Source organism: Vanellus vanellus, assembly GCF_965231255.1.
Source record: "Vanellus vanellus genome assembly, chromosome: 5".
Lineage (NCBI taxonomy): Eukaryota > Metazoa > Chordata > Aves > Charadriiformes > Charadriidae > Vanellus > Vanellus vanellus.
Genome location: NC_138910.1, coordinates 23,230,716 through 23,247,283, shown reverse-complemented (window position 1 = coordinate 23,247,283; position 16,568 = coordinate 23,230,716). Strand labels below are relative to the sequence as shown.

Here is a 16,568-nt window from a genome sequence, read left to right as displayed (position 1 = left end):
TAGAGAATTATGTTGTGCTGCAGCTTTTCTGAGAAGCTGAAGGCCCTCTGGCACCCCTCCCTGTCCCGCCAGCATGATCTGGTCAGCAGAGAAACGTAAGGTAAGAGAGAGGAATAGTGGAAGAGGGAGCTGCAGTCTCAAAAAGCCCCATTGGTGCTTTGCCCAAGCAGTCCAATGGTACCACAACTTAAAGGTGATTCTGCAAAAATTCTTGAATATCAGGACAGTGAGTCAAATAATCTGATTCCTCACTGATACCACTAGTGAATGTACCAAGACTCTCCTTAATTTTCTAATTAAAGCCCTCTTCTCTTACAAGGGAACTCTATTTTCTAGATCGCATGATCCCTTTTCTCTCCGATGCTGCAACAAAATTAGAGACAAACAGGAATGCACTATATCTGAATGGGAACATGCATATTCAACTGGAGTAGTGGCAACTTCTTTGTTTGGTTGGTTGGGTTTTTTTTAAAGCTCTACATGTCTCTTGTATTTGTAGTAAATTCTATTTTAATTTCAGAATATACATAATTCTTAGCACAAGAAGCTGTGTCCGTAGAAAAAAGTGACAAATATGGAAGCAATTGAGAGAATTGGTAGGTTAAACCAGAATACGTTCATTCAGTTTTGAGGTTAAAGGTCCCTAGAAAGTGGAAACAGATTCCAAAACGTGCCGAACGTGCCTAAGTTTCCACTGAAAGATGACAAAACATGCTGTACACACTACAAAATTAGTGCCAGAACATTTAAGTTCTGCTGTCTCGTATCAGTAATTGTGCACTCTCTTAACCATACATTACTATTACAAATGTATATTTAATGCCCTGCTGTTAATTTCTGGCTCTTTAAACTACACAGTCTGCTACTGTGAAATACAAGCATTTGTTAAGAGGGGATAAGTATATTTGATAAATTACAGGGATTAACATGATCTTAAATTAGTAAAAGAATTTAGCCTTTTTAATATTTATTTTCTTGCTGCTGCTCAGTTTTTGACAGAGGAAGACATCACAGTTATATAAATATACTTCAAACAGAGGATCTTCTCAGGGTGGGAAAGGCATCTTTTTGTTCTTACTGGTATTCAAGAACTACGTTTTCAGTAATTGTCAGACCCACGTTACCAGTCTCAAATTCCCTCTTGCTTCTGGGATAGCACCACCTAGTGACTATTACACATACTAGAGATTGCTGCTTGGCAAAAACCACGTCCGCTGCAAATTCCAGAGCTAGTTGCAAGCAGATGTGAGAATGTGCTGTCACTCATCTTCAAACAAAACACCAGAGATACCGGCAGAAGGCTCATTTCGAGTCAGGGTTACCTGGAGAGATGCAATATGGCTTCCATGTAAATTATTAACTTTCGCACCAGTCAGTAATCTACAAGAAGCTGGAGAAAATTGTATCAAGACTATGAATCTTAACCTGTATTTTTTTTCTGGTGTGCTTTAGGAATGAAGCATACGTTGAGTGGAGGGAAGAGGGCTAAGAGGCAAGGACAGAGTATGATGGGACATTTACACAGCCACTATGATTTTGTTTACAAAAGCCTCTTCGAAGAAAGTTAAGAGAATAGCATTATCTTTTTTCATTGAGCAGAGATGGAGCAGCATTGCCAGCGATACCTTCTGTTCTCAGCCAAACCTTTCATTTATCTTGCAAGCTGCCAAAACTAAACCTGGCAACAATCTGATTTTAGAACACAGAGGCCCCAACACAGGATGTGAGTGCCAATTATACTAGACAGCTGGAAAAAATAGAGCAAAATCACAGACTTTTAAAAAATAAAAATGACATAAGGGTTTTAAGCTAATCTTATAAAACCATGCACAGGAGCATATGAATAATAATTTTTTTAACAGGATGTCCTGCACCAACTTGACAGAAATACTGACAGCACTCAACTTGCTGTGTGCTCTTTGTGGAAAGGTAGATGTTCTTACAAGGGGAGGCAGAAAGCAGGCAGATCATGTAAATAAGAAACAAGGAAGGAACGTAAGAGACAAAACAAACAAGTGGAAATGCACCAACACGGTAACTATACATTACTGCAAAGAGCAGTACCTTCTTATTGAACCTTTCATACATCTTGGGCAAAATACCCAAGTTCAGCTCTGCTGCCACTGAAAATATCTCCAAAGAGACAGCGGAAGATGAGTATGCATGAAAGCATCAGCATTCTGATTTAAAAATAGCAATAAAATCAGAAGTATAATATTTACAATAATTAGGACTGATAGCTGGGACAAAGCACCTAATCCGTTTCAGTCTGACAATAGCCCCAAGGTATAAAATGCCCAGTAAAGAGAGGTGTGGAGACACATTTGACCAGATGTGACCTTTCTTTTTTGCTTTGCTTGATCCATCCAGCATGAGTAAAAGAATCTCTTTTACCAGTTTAACACAGACTCAAATGTCAGAAGCAGACACAAAGATTCTTTGTTCCCCACTTGGGCACAAACCAATCCTATTCCATCTTAAACTATAGCCCCTTCCATCTAAGCTTGTCGTAGCTGAAAGGTGAAGCAGATTCCTCATTGGAACCTCACCTCTCAGGAACTCTAAAAGCATAATTTGAAGGGGAGTAATCCAGAGCCTTCTAATTACAGGAAAAGAACAGAGACATTGTAACAGGAATCTATCCTACGTAGAATATAAACAGGTATTTTGCTATCAGTTTTACATGCGCAAAGAAGGCTCCAATATATGTTTTTCTCCTGATGTTCCTTTTCTACACAGAAATCTCAAAAGAGGTTAAAGGCATCACTAGCGGCTATGACTGGGCTACTGAGGTTCCAGAAATTCCAGAGAGAGCTGTTGCACAGGCAGAGAATTGCATCTACAGCCCATGTACAATAAGCCTACACAGCACTACCCAATGCATGTACACTAATTTCTACCTGAAAATACAACAGCCTCATTTGTATATGTCATATCTGATAACAATAATTTTGCAATCTAATACAATCCATAATATTTAGATTATTCCTTACTATTACATCTTTTTCTTACCCATTATGGAAAAGATACTTTAAAAACGTAGAAAGTATTGAGAGACGTGTACATTTGTTGGCTTGTTTGCATGTGTACTGCAGAACTACAATTTGTATAGGTTACTGGTATTCTAGCATCTATACATGGAGTAATCAAACTTCCTCTTGCTGTTTTTTTAGCTACAGATCTCTGCACTTTCATGTGAGTCAGTGTCAACAAACTTTAAATCAACTGAATTAATTAATTCTAGCAGATTAGTATGTGGTTTTTATAATTTGTAAGAAGCTTTATGTAAAGCATCTAAATAGATAGATATTACCTCCAAAGCAACTTGATCTTCGTTACATGATTTATGAACCGTAAACACGGTACACAAGAATCTATCAGCTGAATCTATCAGAACTGAACTTAGTAAAGGACTAAGAACCAAGGAACAACCACTCCCATATTCTCATCCTGCTCTGAGAATAAGCTCTTGCCCTACAGGTCAGATAATCTGCCATTCTACGGAGTGAGGGATGAATCTCGCTCCTTGGGTTTTTTAGAAGAATTCATGTCCACATATTTAAAAATGAAAAAAAAAGATCATAATATTTTAGATATCTAGGAAACTTTAAACAGCAGAGCTGAAAAAGAATTTAAAAAATTGTCCAGAAACAACTAGAGTTTTAGAGGAACAGGTAGCTGAAGAGATTCCAAAGTTAGCAAAGCCGTGTAGAAAATACCTGTTTTTGTTAAAGGGCTAGAGAACAGCTGCTGAAGAAGTTTGTTCTCTGAAGTTCGCAACACCACCACTATGTCAGCAGGAAGAGTGTCTCTGTTCTTCTCGAGGAATGCACTGGCATCATATAATACCTAGCACGGGAAACAGAATCAAATATGTTGCCAAAAAGGGTTACCCAAAAACTACTATGTTCTTTAAAATGTGAACAGTCAAGATGACCTGGTAGACCAGTTAGTTTGGCTCTGACAAGCCAATGAATTATCTGCAAAGGACTTAAAAATGTACAGCTACAGCAGTGTCTTCTGGTTACAAACAGCACCTATATTCATAGCACGTCACTGCACGTCAAATTGGGTTAAATGGTTTAAATCATGTTGCATTACACTTTGTCATGTCAAACTGTGGTATGCATGAAGCCATATAACAGAGATAAACTTTAATGAGGTAAGTTGACAGTTTACGTGCAAAATAAGAAATGGTTCTCGGGTGGTCATCATCTATTTGTTGTCTGCACCAAACTTGTGATCTATAACTAGATCTTGATGAGGAACAGGTGTAAGTTGCACCTCTAGGTACATTAAAATAGGCTTCTTGCTGCTTCGAAAACGATAGTAGGAAAACAAAACATTCATCTATTTATTCTATTTCAATTATTTTAACCCTTTTTCTTATAAATTAATGCCTGGCTATTTGGATTCATATAAGAATCAGTTAATTTTGCTTAACTTTTTTTTTTTAAGTTGCAGTAATTTTTAGACCTGTTTTATTATCACTAGCAATATTCCTCTCTAGCCTAATTCCACTGGAGTCCATTAGTTTACACACAAACTGAATGCTTTCCTGCAATAGAGAACTAGCCAGTTTTATGACTTGGCCATTTGGGTACAAAGAATTTACTAAACCTGTGTGAAATTTTACAGTTATTTTTAACAAGCCAGAAAGCTGGACCAAGTTTACTAGAACATATCTTAAAATTTTGAGGTCTTATAACAAGCCCAGAGATGAGACTTCATTGATAACTACATAAAACAGTTATTTCATTTTGATTTGTTTATAAACAAAGATTTGGACCTGAAATCACAAGCAAAGCTCATGTTATGTGAAACAACTGGACCGTTATGCCCCATATAAAATAATACATGGACTGCTGAGAACAAAAGTTAGGTGCTGCAGAGTACAAGAAAACACCTCTGCTAGCTAGCTCCAGTCTTTCCAATGCTACCTATAGGTTTTTAACTTCTATTACAGACGCTGTTTTACATTGCATTTTATCTGTATACTTATACACACTCACACACAACTACTGTGGCATTCACATGATGTTAGCAATCGCCTAGCCTGTTTCGGCTCAAGAGAGTTGCTCCTTTGAAATGCCTGTAGTAAAGGTGTTTCTAGTGCCAGATTTCTTTCAGAATAAAAGGTGGTTATTGTCTGCAAAATTTGTGAAAGAGCCCTACGGATAGGTTCTAAAATGCACTGCTACATATGAAAATTTTATTGTACGTTCTATGTTTCCATAATCTTTGTCATTTTGTCTCTTAAAATGAGAAAAAAAAATCATAAAACAGAACCTTTGGATAAAACAAATAATGATCATACTGCTGTTATTTGAACGAAATAAAAATCACGTGACCTTACCTTTCCAGCATAGTGCTGAATACCAAATGACAGTTCTACTCCTTTTGGTCTCCAAAAGTATTTGCATCGTAAGTTATCTTCAAATTTATCTACGCATTGAGAATAGACATTGATATAAATGGCTTAGAGTGACTAAGTGAAATCTTCATCTTAATTAGGGACAGTTGGCTGCTCAAGAAGCCAGAACCACTATAAACACATATATTATCAGATTGCTCAGAAATAGCTGTGTGCCAGCTTCTCTGTGCTTTCTTCCAAGGTGCCACTTCTGAATGGAACAGCTCATTCTAAACTAGCCCAGTAAGACTGTTTTTCAAATCCCACTGTTAGTGGATAATTTTGTGCATGGAAAATTATCAAACAAGAGGGTCTCACAACTTCTCATATTTTGCTATGAATTTGCTTATATGTATATATAAGGTTTGGAGTGGGTTTATTTCAACTATGTACATTCAAAGCTGTGCATATATATTGCTTTCTTAAATGCCTATTATTTGTATTTTCTCTGTCTTCCTTTCCCCACTTATTTAGCTTTGTGCATCGTGTTTGAAGTACATGTTAATGTCTTCATGTTGGGATCATCTCTCATTTACCTTTGGACTTCCACAGAAAAAGAGGCTTCTATCTAAAACCTCTTCAAAAGAGGCTTTCTGTTTCCCGTGACTACCTCTAAAAAGCTGACAAAAAAAGAATCACCACTTTCTAAGAAAAATGTCTTTTATGCCCTCTGATATTTTGTATGCTTTTTAATATTTTGTAATTAAATTAGGCTGACACTGTAAAACTTGCTATTATATTTCTTTATCTGAACAAGCAACTAGAGACCTGAGACTGGAATCAATTGACAGAATTCTCTGTCATGTTGCGTAGGTCAGAAAATATTATCAAAATGTTTTTTCCAATGTTATAATCCATTAGCATTTTGTGTTAGGTTTTATTTTCTATTAATATTTAATCAAGCTTGTATTTAAAGCAAAAAGAACTAAGTTTGGAATTTCGGGGAGGTGAGGGGGAGGGTGACAGAATTAATGATTGGCACATCTGGAGAGGGCAAAATATCCCACTTTGCTGTCTCCTTGAGAGATCCTGCTGTACTGTGTACAGAGCAGCAGTAAGACTGATTGGTGCTGGACCAGGAACGTGCCTCTGTGAAACTGTAAATTCAGTATTCAGTATTAACTGATTTATAGGACCCAAAGGAAGGCACACAGCTTTAGTACACAAATGAGGGCTGGAAGAAACCATAGCATTCATTCTATCTGTGACCTGAATTCAAGTTTCAACTCAGCCTAGCAAAAGTGAAAAATCTTGTACATTTATCGTGCAATTTAACAGGCAGCTGTTATTTTTCTCTGACTAACAGTTTGAGTCTCTGCTGCACATTCCATTGAAGGAACCGGAACTCTCTGTTTCATATTGCAGGGAAAAATGTAGCTCTAGTAAACAAAAGCAAGACAACAGTTTTAAACATGGCATGCACTGCATGCTTTCAAGTTGGCACCAAGACTTGTTAAAATATACGTAAAATATGCTTGAAGGAAAGGAAATATTCAGCCAGATGGCACACCAGAAATAACACACACTTTCTATTTATGATGAGATAATCTGGAGTGAATCAGTATTTTCTAATTGGATAAACATGGGGCTAGGAGCCTGGGAGATCTAAATTTTACTCTCAACACTAATGTTGCTCACAGGGTGGTCCTAGACACCAGATTCTACAATGTCTCAGCCTTCCCTTCAGTAAATGGGGATAAATGCTGCTTGATGTACCTCACATACAGGGACAGGACACAGGTTATTTCCTTGTAACACTGGAAAGACAATAAGCCCTTGACACTTGATATATAAGATAACTTTTGCAATATAAAAAGAAGAGAAAACAGGTAAGCAGAGAAAGATGATGAAGCACAACGACAAATATACTTAAAATGTCAAATGAAATGGCAGAGTCTCAGCAGGACAACTAGGCACGTAAAACTTGAGTAAAGATGTCATTCCCCCCCTCTCAAAATATATTTGTTATTTCCCAGAATTTTTGTTTGCACATACCAACTAAAGTTAGGTCTGTTGCCTGAGGAAATCGACTTTCTTCATCTAGTAGAGACAGGAGACCCATGGGTTTCTGGAGGAACATATCTAGAAGTGGACGGTTATCCTCATACTCCACTGTAGTAGCATCAATTCCTTCACTCTGATATTCCATCTGCAAAGTCACCAGCACAGTTTTAATACTGAACCAGTAAAAGCAACATCATCATTAGGACATTTATGATGCACAGCAATACTCTATAAGCCCCAACAACATTATTTAAAAAACTTCAACTGAAAGATGTCATTATCTTGCATTTAAATCACATACCCATTTTATAGTTTATAATGTACTCCAGAATAGGATCTATGGTTCAGGACAGCTGATTCAACTAGACCTCAGAGCTGAATTTACCTGCTCAAGTGCAAAGATATGTTGATTGAAATAAAACTGAATCTGTTCATTAGCAATATTTATGCACAACTGTTCAAAGGAATTTCTTGCGAAGTTCTCAAATCCGAATATGTCTAGTATCCCAACATTCATCCCATTTTCAGCATTGCTGCATGTGAAAATACAAACAAAATTCATCATGAGCAACATCAAGTTAAAATAAAAATAAACATGGTAACCAAGATTGCGTAATCAATTCAATCTGCTGCAAAAAGGAGAAAAAGTGTGTTTAAACATAAGACAACTCGTGCATTTGTTCAACACTGTTAATACTTCTGTTTTCCATTTGCTTCCTGCAGATTTCCATGAAGAAGGCAGGAGAATCATAGGTACATAGTAACAGACATTTGGCAGCCATATTAAAACAAGTGGTTTCAACAGGCAGATCCCAAATAAAATCTATTGTCTGCTCCTCCAGGTAGACAAAAGGTGTCAAGCTTTAATAGCATGTTTTTGCTATACTCAGTCAGGAGGGTAATTGCCAAGTCTGCTGCTGCTACAAGCTGGACTGTTAAGAGCCCATGCGCTAACTCAAGTATACTGTTACCAGAGTTACCACTAGAACTGCAAGTATGGATGAGGACATGTGTATATGATATAGTGAAGTGCCAAGTAGAGGTCTCAGATCAGAGGCATTTTCACAACACCCAAGTGGTTCTCTTGTTTCTAAAAATCTCTACAGCTGCTTGAAAAGGCCAAAGCAGCCAGATCAGAACTCGGCAATGAAATCATAAGGATGCACAATGTGAACACTTCTGTAATTATGAAAAATAAAAAATCATCACTTACATCTAAAGCAGTAGCACAATAATAATCCAAGATCTGTATTTATTACTTGCTTACAAAAGCAGAAGGACTGTAAGGACTGTGAATACCTACTAAAGTTTTTCAGCATACTCCAATTGTTTACCAGCCTTTGGTATAATTTAATGTTCACTACACATGAAGCGTATTTTAAAAGAACTGTACGGCATTTTAACCACCCAATTTGCAGTGACTTCAGTAGCTAAATTTCACTCAGCTCTTTGAAAATGTTTGGGTTAATGTCCTGGAATCAGAATTCAGTATCAGAGCATTAAAGCCATTTCGAAGCGTTAGCCAAAATAAACACAGCACCCTTTCTGCAAAATCAAAAATATACAAATGGATGAACCCATCAAAGACATATGCACAGTAAATACACACGATTCATTGATGTGTAACTTGCCATATATTTTTATCTGGCTGAAGCAACGTATTAATACGATTTACGATCCAGCTAAAAAGCCGGCCATAAAGTGCTTTAGACATGGCATCTCGCACGTCAGCTGCTTTGTCCACAGTGTTTGTTCGGATAATAGTCTCCCCTCGTGTCACAACACAGTGGGAGGTTAGGGCCTCTTGAAGTTCTTCTGACCCAATACTTAGGAGTGCAGCAGCTAAAAGACAGTGGAAAAAAGATACATGACTGTGATTATGCAGTAGAAATCACCAGCATTGTGCAACTGTTACCATGACTCAGAGATTCTTACAAATACAGTCAAGTCGCATTTACAGAACTGACGATGTTGTTAAAATGTATTTACCATTAGCTAAGGCTTCTGGGTTGGGAACCTCACTTTTATCTGTTTGGTGTTGTGAAGAAATGGCAGCAAACTCAATATTTCCAGTATTTAAGATTCCAGTCAGAATTCTGTACACTGAGTACACTTCCTGTAAAAGATGACAAGAAGCACTTTTAAGGAATCCAATGAGATATACAGATCATATGTAGGCTCTTAAAGAAAAAGCTGTGCACTGGAATGGCTATTAAAGCTTGTAGCTTGCTCCAAGACCAAGTTCTACAAATTCAAGTAAGCTCCTAATGATACAGAAAACAGTGTGATACACAATTATAAATGGACTTGCCTGAGTACCAACTGACACCTCAGGCTTGTCTTGGCTTCCGAGAGTGTGGTTATGCTTTCACAGTTCACTTCTGTCATAAGAGAGATTCTGTGGCACAGGTGTGTATCCACAAAACCAAACAGCAGCCTGTGCATAGGCAGCACTGGAGATGGTTTTTATACAGAAAGTCAACAATGGTTTAGCAACTGGATCTCTTACCTCATCAGTGAATCCTATAATTCTAAAGCAATGCTGAATCGCTTCAAATTGCCTTCCATAGGAATCTTTAGTAACAATATCATGCATTACTCTTCCAGTTTCATTATCAATATATCTAGAGTGGGAGAAAGAAAGCACCATACTAGCAGGTATGCCAGTACAACCTCCGGTGACTTCAATACAAGTACCTCAGTAACTGGAAAGAAGGTTTATTTCAGTATCTTCCAATTGAGCACTTTGGAGCCTTTTATCAGCACTTTGGTGCTAATTCATAAGAATTAAGTTTTTGTTTCTGTTGCACTAACTTTTGCTTATTCTTTGTTAATATCTATCATAGTGTCACCAATACTTCACACACATCCCTCACCCAATACAGGTCAGATGCACCCAAAATACAAATACCAATTAAAAAACACAACTCCAAAGCATATTCTGGGTTCTTACTGAAGCATTACAGTAAGAAATCATAAGATGATTGTCCTGATTTGAAAGTATGGCAGAATAACTACATAATAACAAATTTGATTCTACCTCCTCCTCTTCAAATAGTTCAAGTTCTCAAACAAATACAAATAATGTATTGCCTTATTGTCCATCCTCTTCTTTCCTTGGGAGGATTAAAAAAGATCCTTAAGGGATGAAGAAGGATTAAGAGAGATTTTTAAGGCATCATACCGAAAGCAAGAGCTGATCAATAGCTAATTACAAGGAGCAGTTAAAACAAGTGAGTGATAGTTACCTAGGAGGCTTTTTATCAGGAAGTCTATATTCAGAAAGTTTCTTCTGATGATAAAGGCCAGCATAGATATAATAAAATATATGGAAATTTTTCTCTCCCCTGGAAAAAAAAAAAAAAGTATCCTTTTAAAGCGCACGTGTTTATTCTTGCGGCATCTTGTACAATGTAAAAGTAGAAGTTCTTATCATGAGCTCACTGAAGTAGGTAGCAAATCTCCCACTTGTTTTAATGGTATAGAATCAGCAACTGCAAAACACAGAAAACCCAGCCAACCACAATATTTCTCCAAAGAATGGAGCAGCTCTGGCTTCAACTCAAAAAGAACCTAACTGACTATTCTTGTCATCATAGCACTGTACAAAGGATGACTGCTTTGGCAGAAGAAACAAAAGCATTTAAAATAAAGAAATCTGGAGAATTAAACAAAATCCGAACATTATCTAAATTTGAAAGGACAGACAATTAATATACCTACACAGCCTGTTTTATGACCCTTGATTTTTCAAGTAGATATTCAGAAATCTTTGCCCCCATTACTGCTCCTGTGGGTGTAAACATCATCTCCAGGTATTTTCCAAAGCGACTTGAGTTGTCATTGATGGCAGTGCAGGCGTTCCCAAATGCTTCAACCAGAGGATTCACCTGAAGAATTTTCTCTCGCAAAGTACGGTTATTGGCCTTGACAGAACAGACACAGATCAGAAGGATCATTACAAGAATATATTGCTTACCCACAATCCAGTTCTTGCTTCAGAAGCATAGCATCCATTTCTCATGCTTGTATGGACGCAGATACCGCATTAACCTTTCTACTTAGACAACAACAGGGCCAATAAATTGATGAGGAAGTTTCCCACAGGTGGGAAAAAACAGATACTTCCTTCTCTGAAATTGTTCTGCCTCTGAGACGTCATATAATTAGTTAAAGTACCAAAACCATCAAAAACACATCTACTTAAGGTTAATCTTACACACTACATTTTCCCATCATTAGCAGTAGTCATAGCAGTACTCATAACATTTAAATGTTTGAGAGCTTCTAAGATTAGAGCCACAGCAAGATCTGTCATTCTTTATTGTATAAACGAACAACGGTATACGCGATAAACGCTACAGGCACTGAATACTTGGGATCTGACACCTTCTCTTTAAGAAAATATCGAATGGCTCGGTGTGGGTCATACTCTAGCATCGTGGGACAATTCACGCGAACAGCTTTAAGTATTAAAAATTAAATAAAGTGGAAATTGGGGGTGGGGTTGGGAGGACTTGTTCAAAGTTTTACATGATTGGTTAAGAAATACCTTTCCCAAGAAGGTCAAATGTTGGACAATCAGATGGGCGCTTTCTGTCTTTCCAGCACCACTTTCCCCACTGATGATAATACACTGAACACACAAGACAAAACAGTTAAGTGCACAGCTCACCACGTGGTCGATTTCAGCTATTAGTGCTCCTATCTGTTACTTAATATTTAGTACCAAGCTTATGAAATATTTTAAGGGTCAACTCCCTTCTGCAAGGTAAGATCAGCAAAGGCTCAGTGTAATAATTTATTCCCTAGGTTACTAAAATGTGTCTCGCAATGCCCAATAGCAATGTGTACGCGTGTGAGGCAGTAACTGAGTAACTGACACATAAACAAGTGACCATGTCTACAGGCTAACACACACTATGCGCATATACGGCTTGTTTCAAATGCTTAAAACTCAGAAAACTGCCACAGCTCAGCTGATGTGACATAATTCAACAGTGCATCTGAGCTTACTGCATTGACTTCATATAAATTAATGCTGAAACACAGGGTGCAGCTGTATTTAATACACTGGCCAAAAGTCTGCTCCCGGCTTTAAAAATAATCTTAAATAGTTGCCACTGTGCAGAGAGACTATTCTGTCAGTGACACTGATATTCAAGCTAGAACAGCAAACTAGCATCTAAACATTTCAGAAAAATATGCATCTGTTCATTGGATGATTCTGGGAGAACATATCCATCTTCTTCCTGAGTCAGCAGTCCTTAACACATGGTATTTTATGGCCTCTCCAAATGGCTTCCAGACTCAGGGATTAGCCAGAATGGTCTAAATCACTTGGTATCTTCGTTTCTGCTGTTATGCTTCATGGATGAGATGGAAGTAGAAGGCCAGTACACCCTGAAGGCCAGTTCACACCTGAACACTGAAGCGTTAACACTTCAGGTCATAGCAAGTAAGAATTCTAACAGCATTTATTATTTTTTCATTTTTCATGTGTTCTACAGATCACCAGTACAAATATTAGTCTACTTAAGAGACAGTATCAACTGACATATTAAACTGATATATTAATTAAAATGTTAACACTGAGCAGTTGCATAGATTCGTGTGTTACAACCCAATGATGGATTTACAGGGTTAGGATAGCTAACTTAATTGTCTTTGCGTGACTAGAGAAGTCATGTACAACAGTTTATACAGTTAAAGCCTGTGAGTTCTTGTAGAACTCGCAAAACTCTTGCAGAATTGGCCAGAACATGACTTTAGCTTCAGGAGAAATGTTAGAGCTGGAGTCAATTTTCAGGCTTCACAGGAAAATACAAGGGAAAGCTCAAGGGATAAAACAAACAGAATCAATACATTTTTGATCTGGCTACAGTGTTTATCTAATGCACCTTTTCCTGAAGAACCAACATAACATTCACCAGGTAATGGGGATAAACATGCTCTTGTAATCCTTTGCAAACCGAAAATAGGAAGCTGATTTAGATCTAAATGCAAATTCCTAGATGTGTATGAAACATATAATATTAAAGATGTACAAAGTTAGCCTGACAGGCTGATGTCAAAACTAACTTTTTTTGCCAGATAACAAGTTCGCACATAACTTATTCTACATGAGTACTTGTTTTGTTTAAAACCTCCAAGAAAGAGCATATAAGCCATTACAGAAGTACTAGCCATCTCTCAGGCCAGTGTACTTCCACATACTCAGTAGAACTCCTTTTCTCTTCATCTTCAATGTCCCTTTTGTCTTCTTAGCTTGGCATTTTCTCATTGCAGGTTTTTTTATTATTTTATTCTGCTTTTGTGATTTTAAAAAAGCATTTTCCTATGACTTATTGTGTGACGTGCAGGGTAAAATCAGGAGGATTTTATAAACAGAAATAATATTCATGTACCTACAGCACATCAAATTAGAAAGAGTACAAAGTTACAACCTTAAGAACATAATAAAAAGAAATCTAGCTTCTAGAGCATAATCTTTCATTCTCATTAAAATCATTGCTATATAATTGGATTTGTGTCCTTATTACATTTATATTAGACCTATCCTTAACATATTTTATTAAAAAAATTAGTTAATGGTTCCTGTATTTTGTGACTTGTAGTTAAAGAAATTGATTATCCATTGCTTGATAGCATCTTTATGCAACGGAAAAGTGGTTCAAACTCTGTTAATCTGCTGTGGCATTGAGACCCTCCTTTTTTTTTTACAGGTGTAAATTATTACAATACCTAGCGCAAGACAAGTTAGACTCAGAGTGCGCAGGCAACACTCTGCAGCTGCTGTAAACTGCCAGAACTTCATGTTGGTCCAGTAAACTAGATTGATCAGGTAACCCTGTCATCTTATTTGACCTTTTAGTCTCTTTTATGCCACTGTCCCCTCTTCAGAATTCCCGAATCTGACTAGATTTCTACTCCAATTTTCCTGATGTAGAAATAAAATGTTTAAAGAAAATTTTTCCCAAAGTATAACAGAACAGAACACTAGCCATAGCCATGTAGCATAGTGGCAGTATGATTAATATGAAATTTAAAGCAAAATGAACAGATTCTTACCTGATCTTTGCTGAATGTAACCATACTTTGGTAGGCAGCATCCGCAGAAGCAAATATGTGAGGGGGATTTGATGAACGCTTCACACCATGGTAAAGCTTGGAGAACTAAATTTAAAAAAAGAACATACAGTAGTCAAAATACGCAACTGAGCTACATAATTAAGAACTGAAAAGAGGATAGTCACTATCTTCTGGCTGTTCAACAGAAGGTAGTTGCCTGTTTTACTGCAGAATTTCCACTGAATCACCTGGAAGAAGAGTGGGAATTCTTGGCACTGCCCAACTTCTAGAATACAATTTACAACACCTAAAATGCACTATGATGTTTCCCGCACAAGCCAGTGAAGAGAACTGTATCACAACGAACAAACTTTTAAACACAAGCATTCAACCAAGGAAATACTCAACTTACACGTAAGACATTTCAAAGATAACAGTGAATCTGAAATCTGGCCCTGCAACCCTGACTTAGGCACCCATGGAGACTAAGATTTATGGCTCCACCTCCCTTCATATTTGTAGGGAATTAAGCTGCCTCTATCTTTACAGCATTTGATTCACTTGTTTCTTTTTAGCAGCAGCTGATAGCACAGGACATGTAATAACCCAATAGTCAGTGCAGTTCTTCAGGAAGCAACAGCCTCACCATGAGGAGGTTCACAGAACCATCTTCTGTTTCCCAGAAGAAAGCCCTAAATGCCAGGCAAGAGGCACAGCTGTGGCTGGGGTAATCTTCATCCTGCCTGAGGAATTTGTGCCACCAAGCAGAAAGGAACGAAATCAAATGAGATGGAATTAAAAATAAATAAATAAATAAATAAAATCGTAGCCACACTTTTCTGGAAGCAGAAAAGGCTGGGGTTTAGTCTGTGCTCCTAGCTTCCAAAATCACTTAAGTATTTCAGCCAGTGGTATTAAGATAAAATATAAAGTGAGTACTGTCCACAGCTTGGAATATCTCTTACCTGGGGAGAATAAATGCTGAGATTCTGGAAGGGGTTTAAGGCTATTAAAATGTCTCCAACATAAGTATAAATTTGTAAGTCAGCATAGCGTTTCTGCAGCTGATGGATAATTGTATCCTGAGAAGATTACAAAAAGTTTGATAGTTAAACAGCATTTTCCCAGTGAGGAAGACTTTTGTAAATATACTGAGCACACTGATTAAGAAATACTTATTATAAATGTTACTAATTATTTTTCAAATGCCAACACCACAAAACCAAATACTTTCAAAATCTTGCTAATGCCATAAAACTAAGTTAAATAGCAACTCTTATTTCCAGATTAGTACGTATTTTGTTATACCAGCCTGAGAAGCAGACCTTCTGAAGACAAAATGGCCATGCACATTATTGCTGCACTTCATAGTACACTTCCATTTAATTTTTTATTTGACCATGAAACAAGGATAATAATTTTTCAAGGACTAAATTTTAAGCGGTAGTAAGAGATTGTTTTAAACAGGACACTAGCACAATTTAGTATTATGTCTTTTTCTTGCTGGCATGCAATTCAAGGATCATCAAAACAAAAGTTTATAGATACTCTGCATATGGGTGATATAGTGAAATATGCAACTGATATTGTTTTATCACTTTTTATCCAGAAGCTGTAGATACCATATTATTCTATATAAATTCATCAATTTTATGAAAAATCACCTAAATCTAGATCTTCATGACTAAACTTCACATTTCAGGAAACTCACAAAATAATTTAAACTAGCATCACTCATAATTAAATTCTTCCACATAAGGATTCACTTTTATGTCACTATATAGAGTATTAATGAAGAGATGTTAGCAGATCAGTCACGTGACAATTCCTTTGCCATGGTGAGACAAAAGCTTGCAAGAAGGAACTCTTCGCATTCTGTTAAAAGAAGCCTAAAAAGCAGAAACAAGCAAAATGTGAGGCACAATTGTCAGAAATTGCTACTTAGACAGTACAGTACCTCATCTAGAACTTCTAGATTTACCAGATCGTCATCTAGAGAGTACTTGTCAGCTCCATCCACATGGTAAGGTCTTCTAGTATGTATTCGTTCATGCCTGGAAGTTGGTTAGTAAAGCACCAG

At 37.1% G+C, this 16,568-nt stretch overlaps 1 protein-coding gene across 1 annotated transcript in view; it reads right to left on the bottom strand.

Moving 5' to 3' along the window:
- Nucleotides 1-16,568, bottom strand: part of MYO3B (myosin IIIB) — a gene marked incomplete at both ends in the record, with an annotated part of 214,491 nt that overhangs the window by 92,120 nt on the left and 105,803 nt on the right. Inside the window, 13 exons of the mRNA XM_082483458.1 lie at nucleotides 3,720-3,849; nucleotides 5,357-5,445; nucleotides 7,409-7,562; nucleotides 7,803-7,950; nucleotides 9,049-9,259; nucleotides 9,407-9,533; nucleotides 9,927-10,041; nucleotides 10,666-10,764; nucleotides 11,141-11,343; nucleotides 11,970-12,053; nucleotides 14,489-14,593; nucleotides 15,454-15,570; nucleotides 16,446-16,542. Coding sequence (XP_082339584.1) covers nucleotides 3,720-3,849; nucleotides 5,357-5,445; nucleotides 7,409-7,562; nucleotides 7,803-7,950; nucleotides 9,049-9,259; nucleotides 9,407-9,533; nucleotides 9,927-10,041; nucleotides 10,666-10,764; nucleotides 11,141-11,343; nucleotides 11,970-12,053; nucleotides 14,489-14,593; nucleotides 15,454-15,570; nucleotides 16,446-16,542 — 1,679 coding nt within the window. The remainder of the gene's footprint in view (nucleotides 1-3,719; nucleotides 3,850-5,356; nucleotides 5,446-7,408; nucleotides 7,563-7,802; nucleotides 7,951-9,048; nucleotides 9,260-9,406; nucleotides 9,534-9,926; nucleotides 10,042-10,665; nucleotides 10,765-11,140; nucleotides 11,344-11,969; nucleotides 12,054-14,488; nucleotides 14,594-15,453; nucleotides 15,571-16,445; nucleotides 16,543-16,568) is intronic.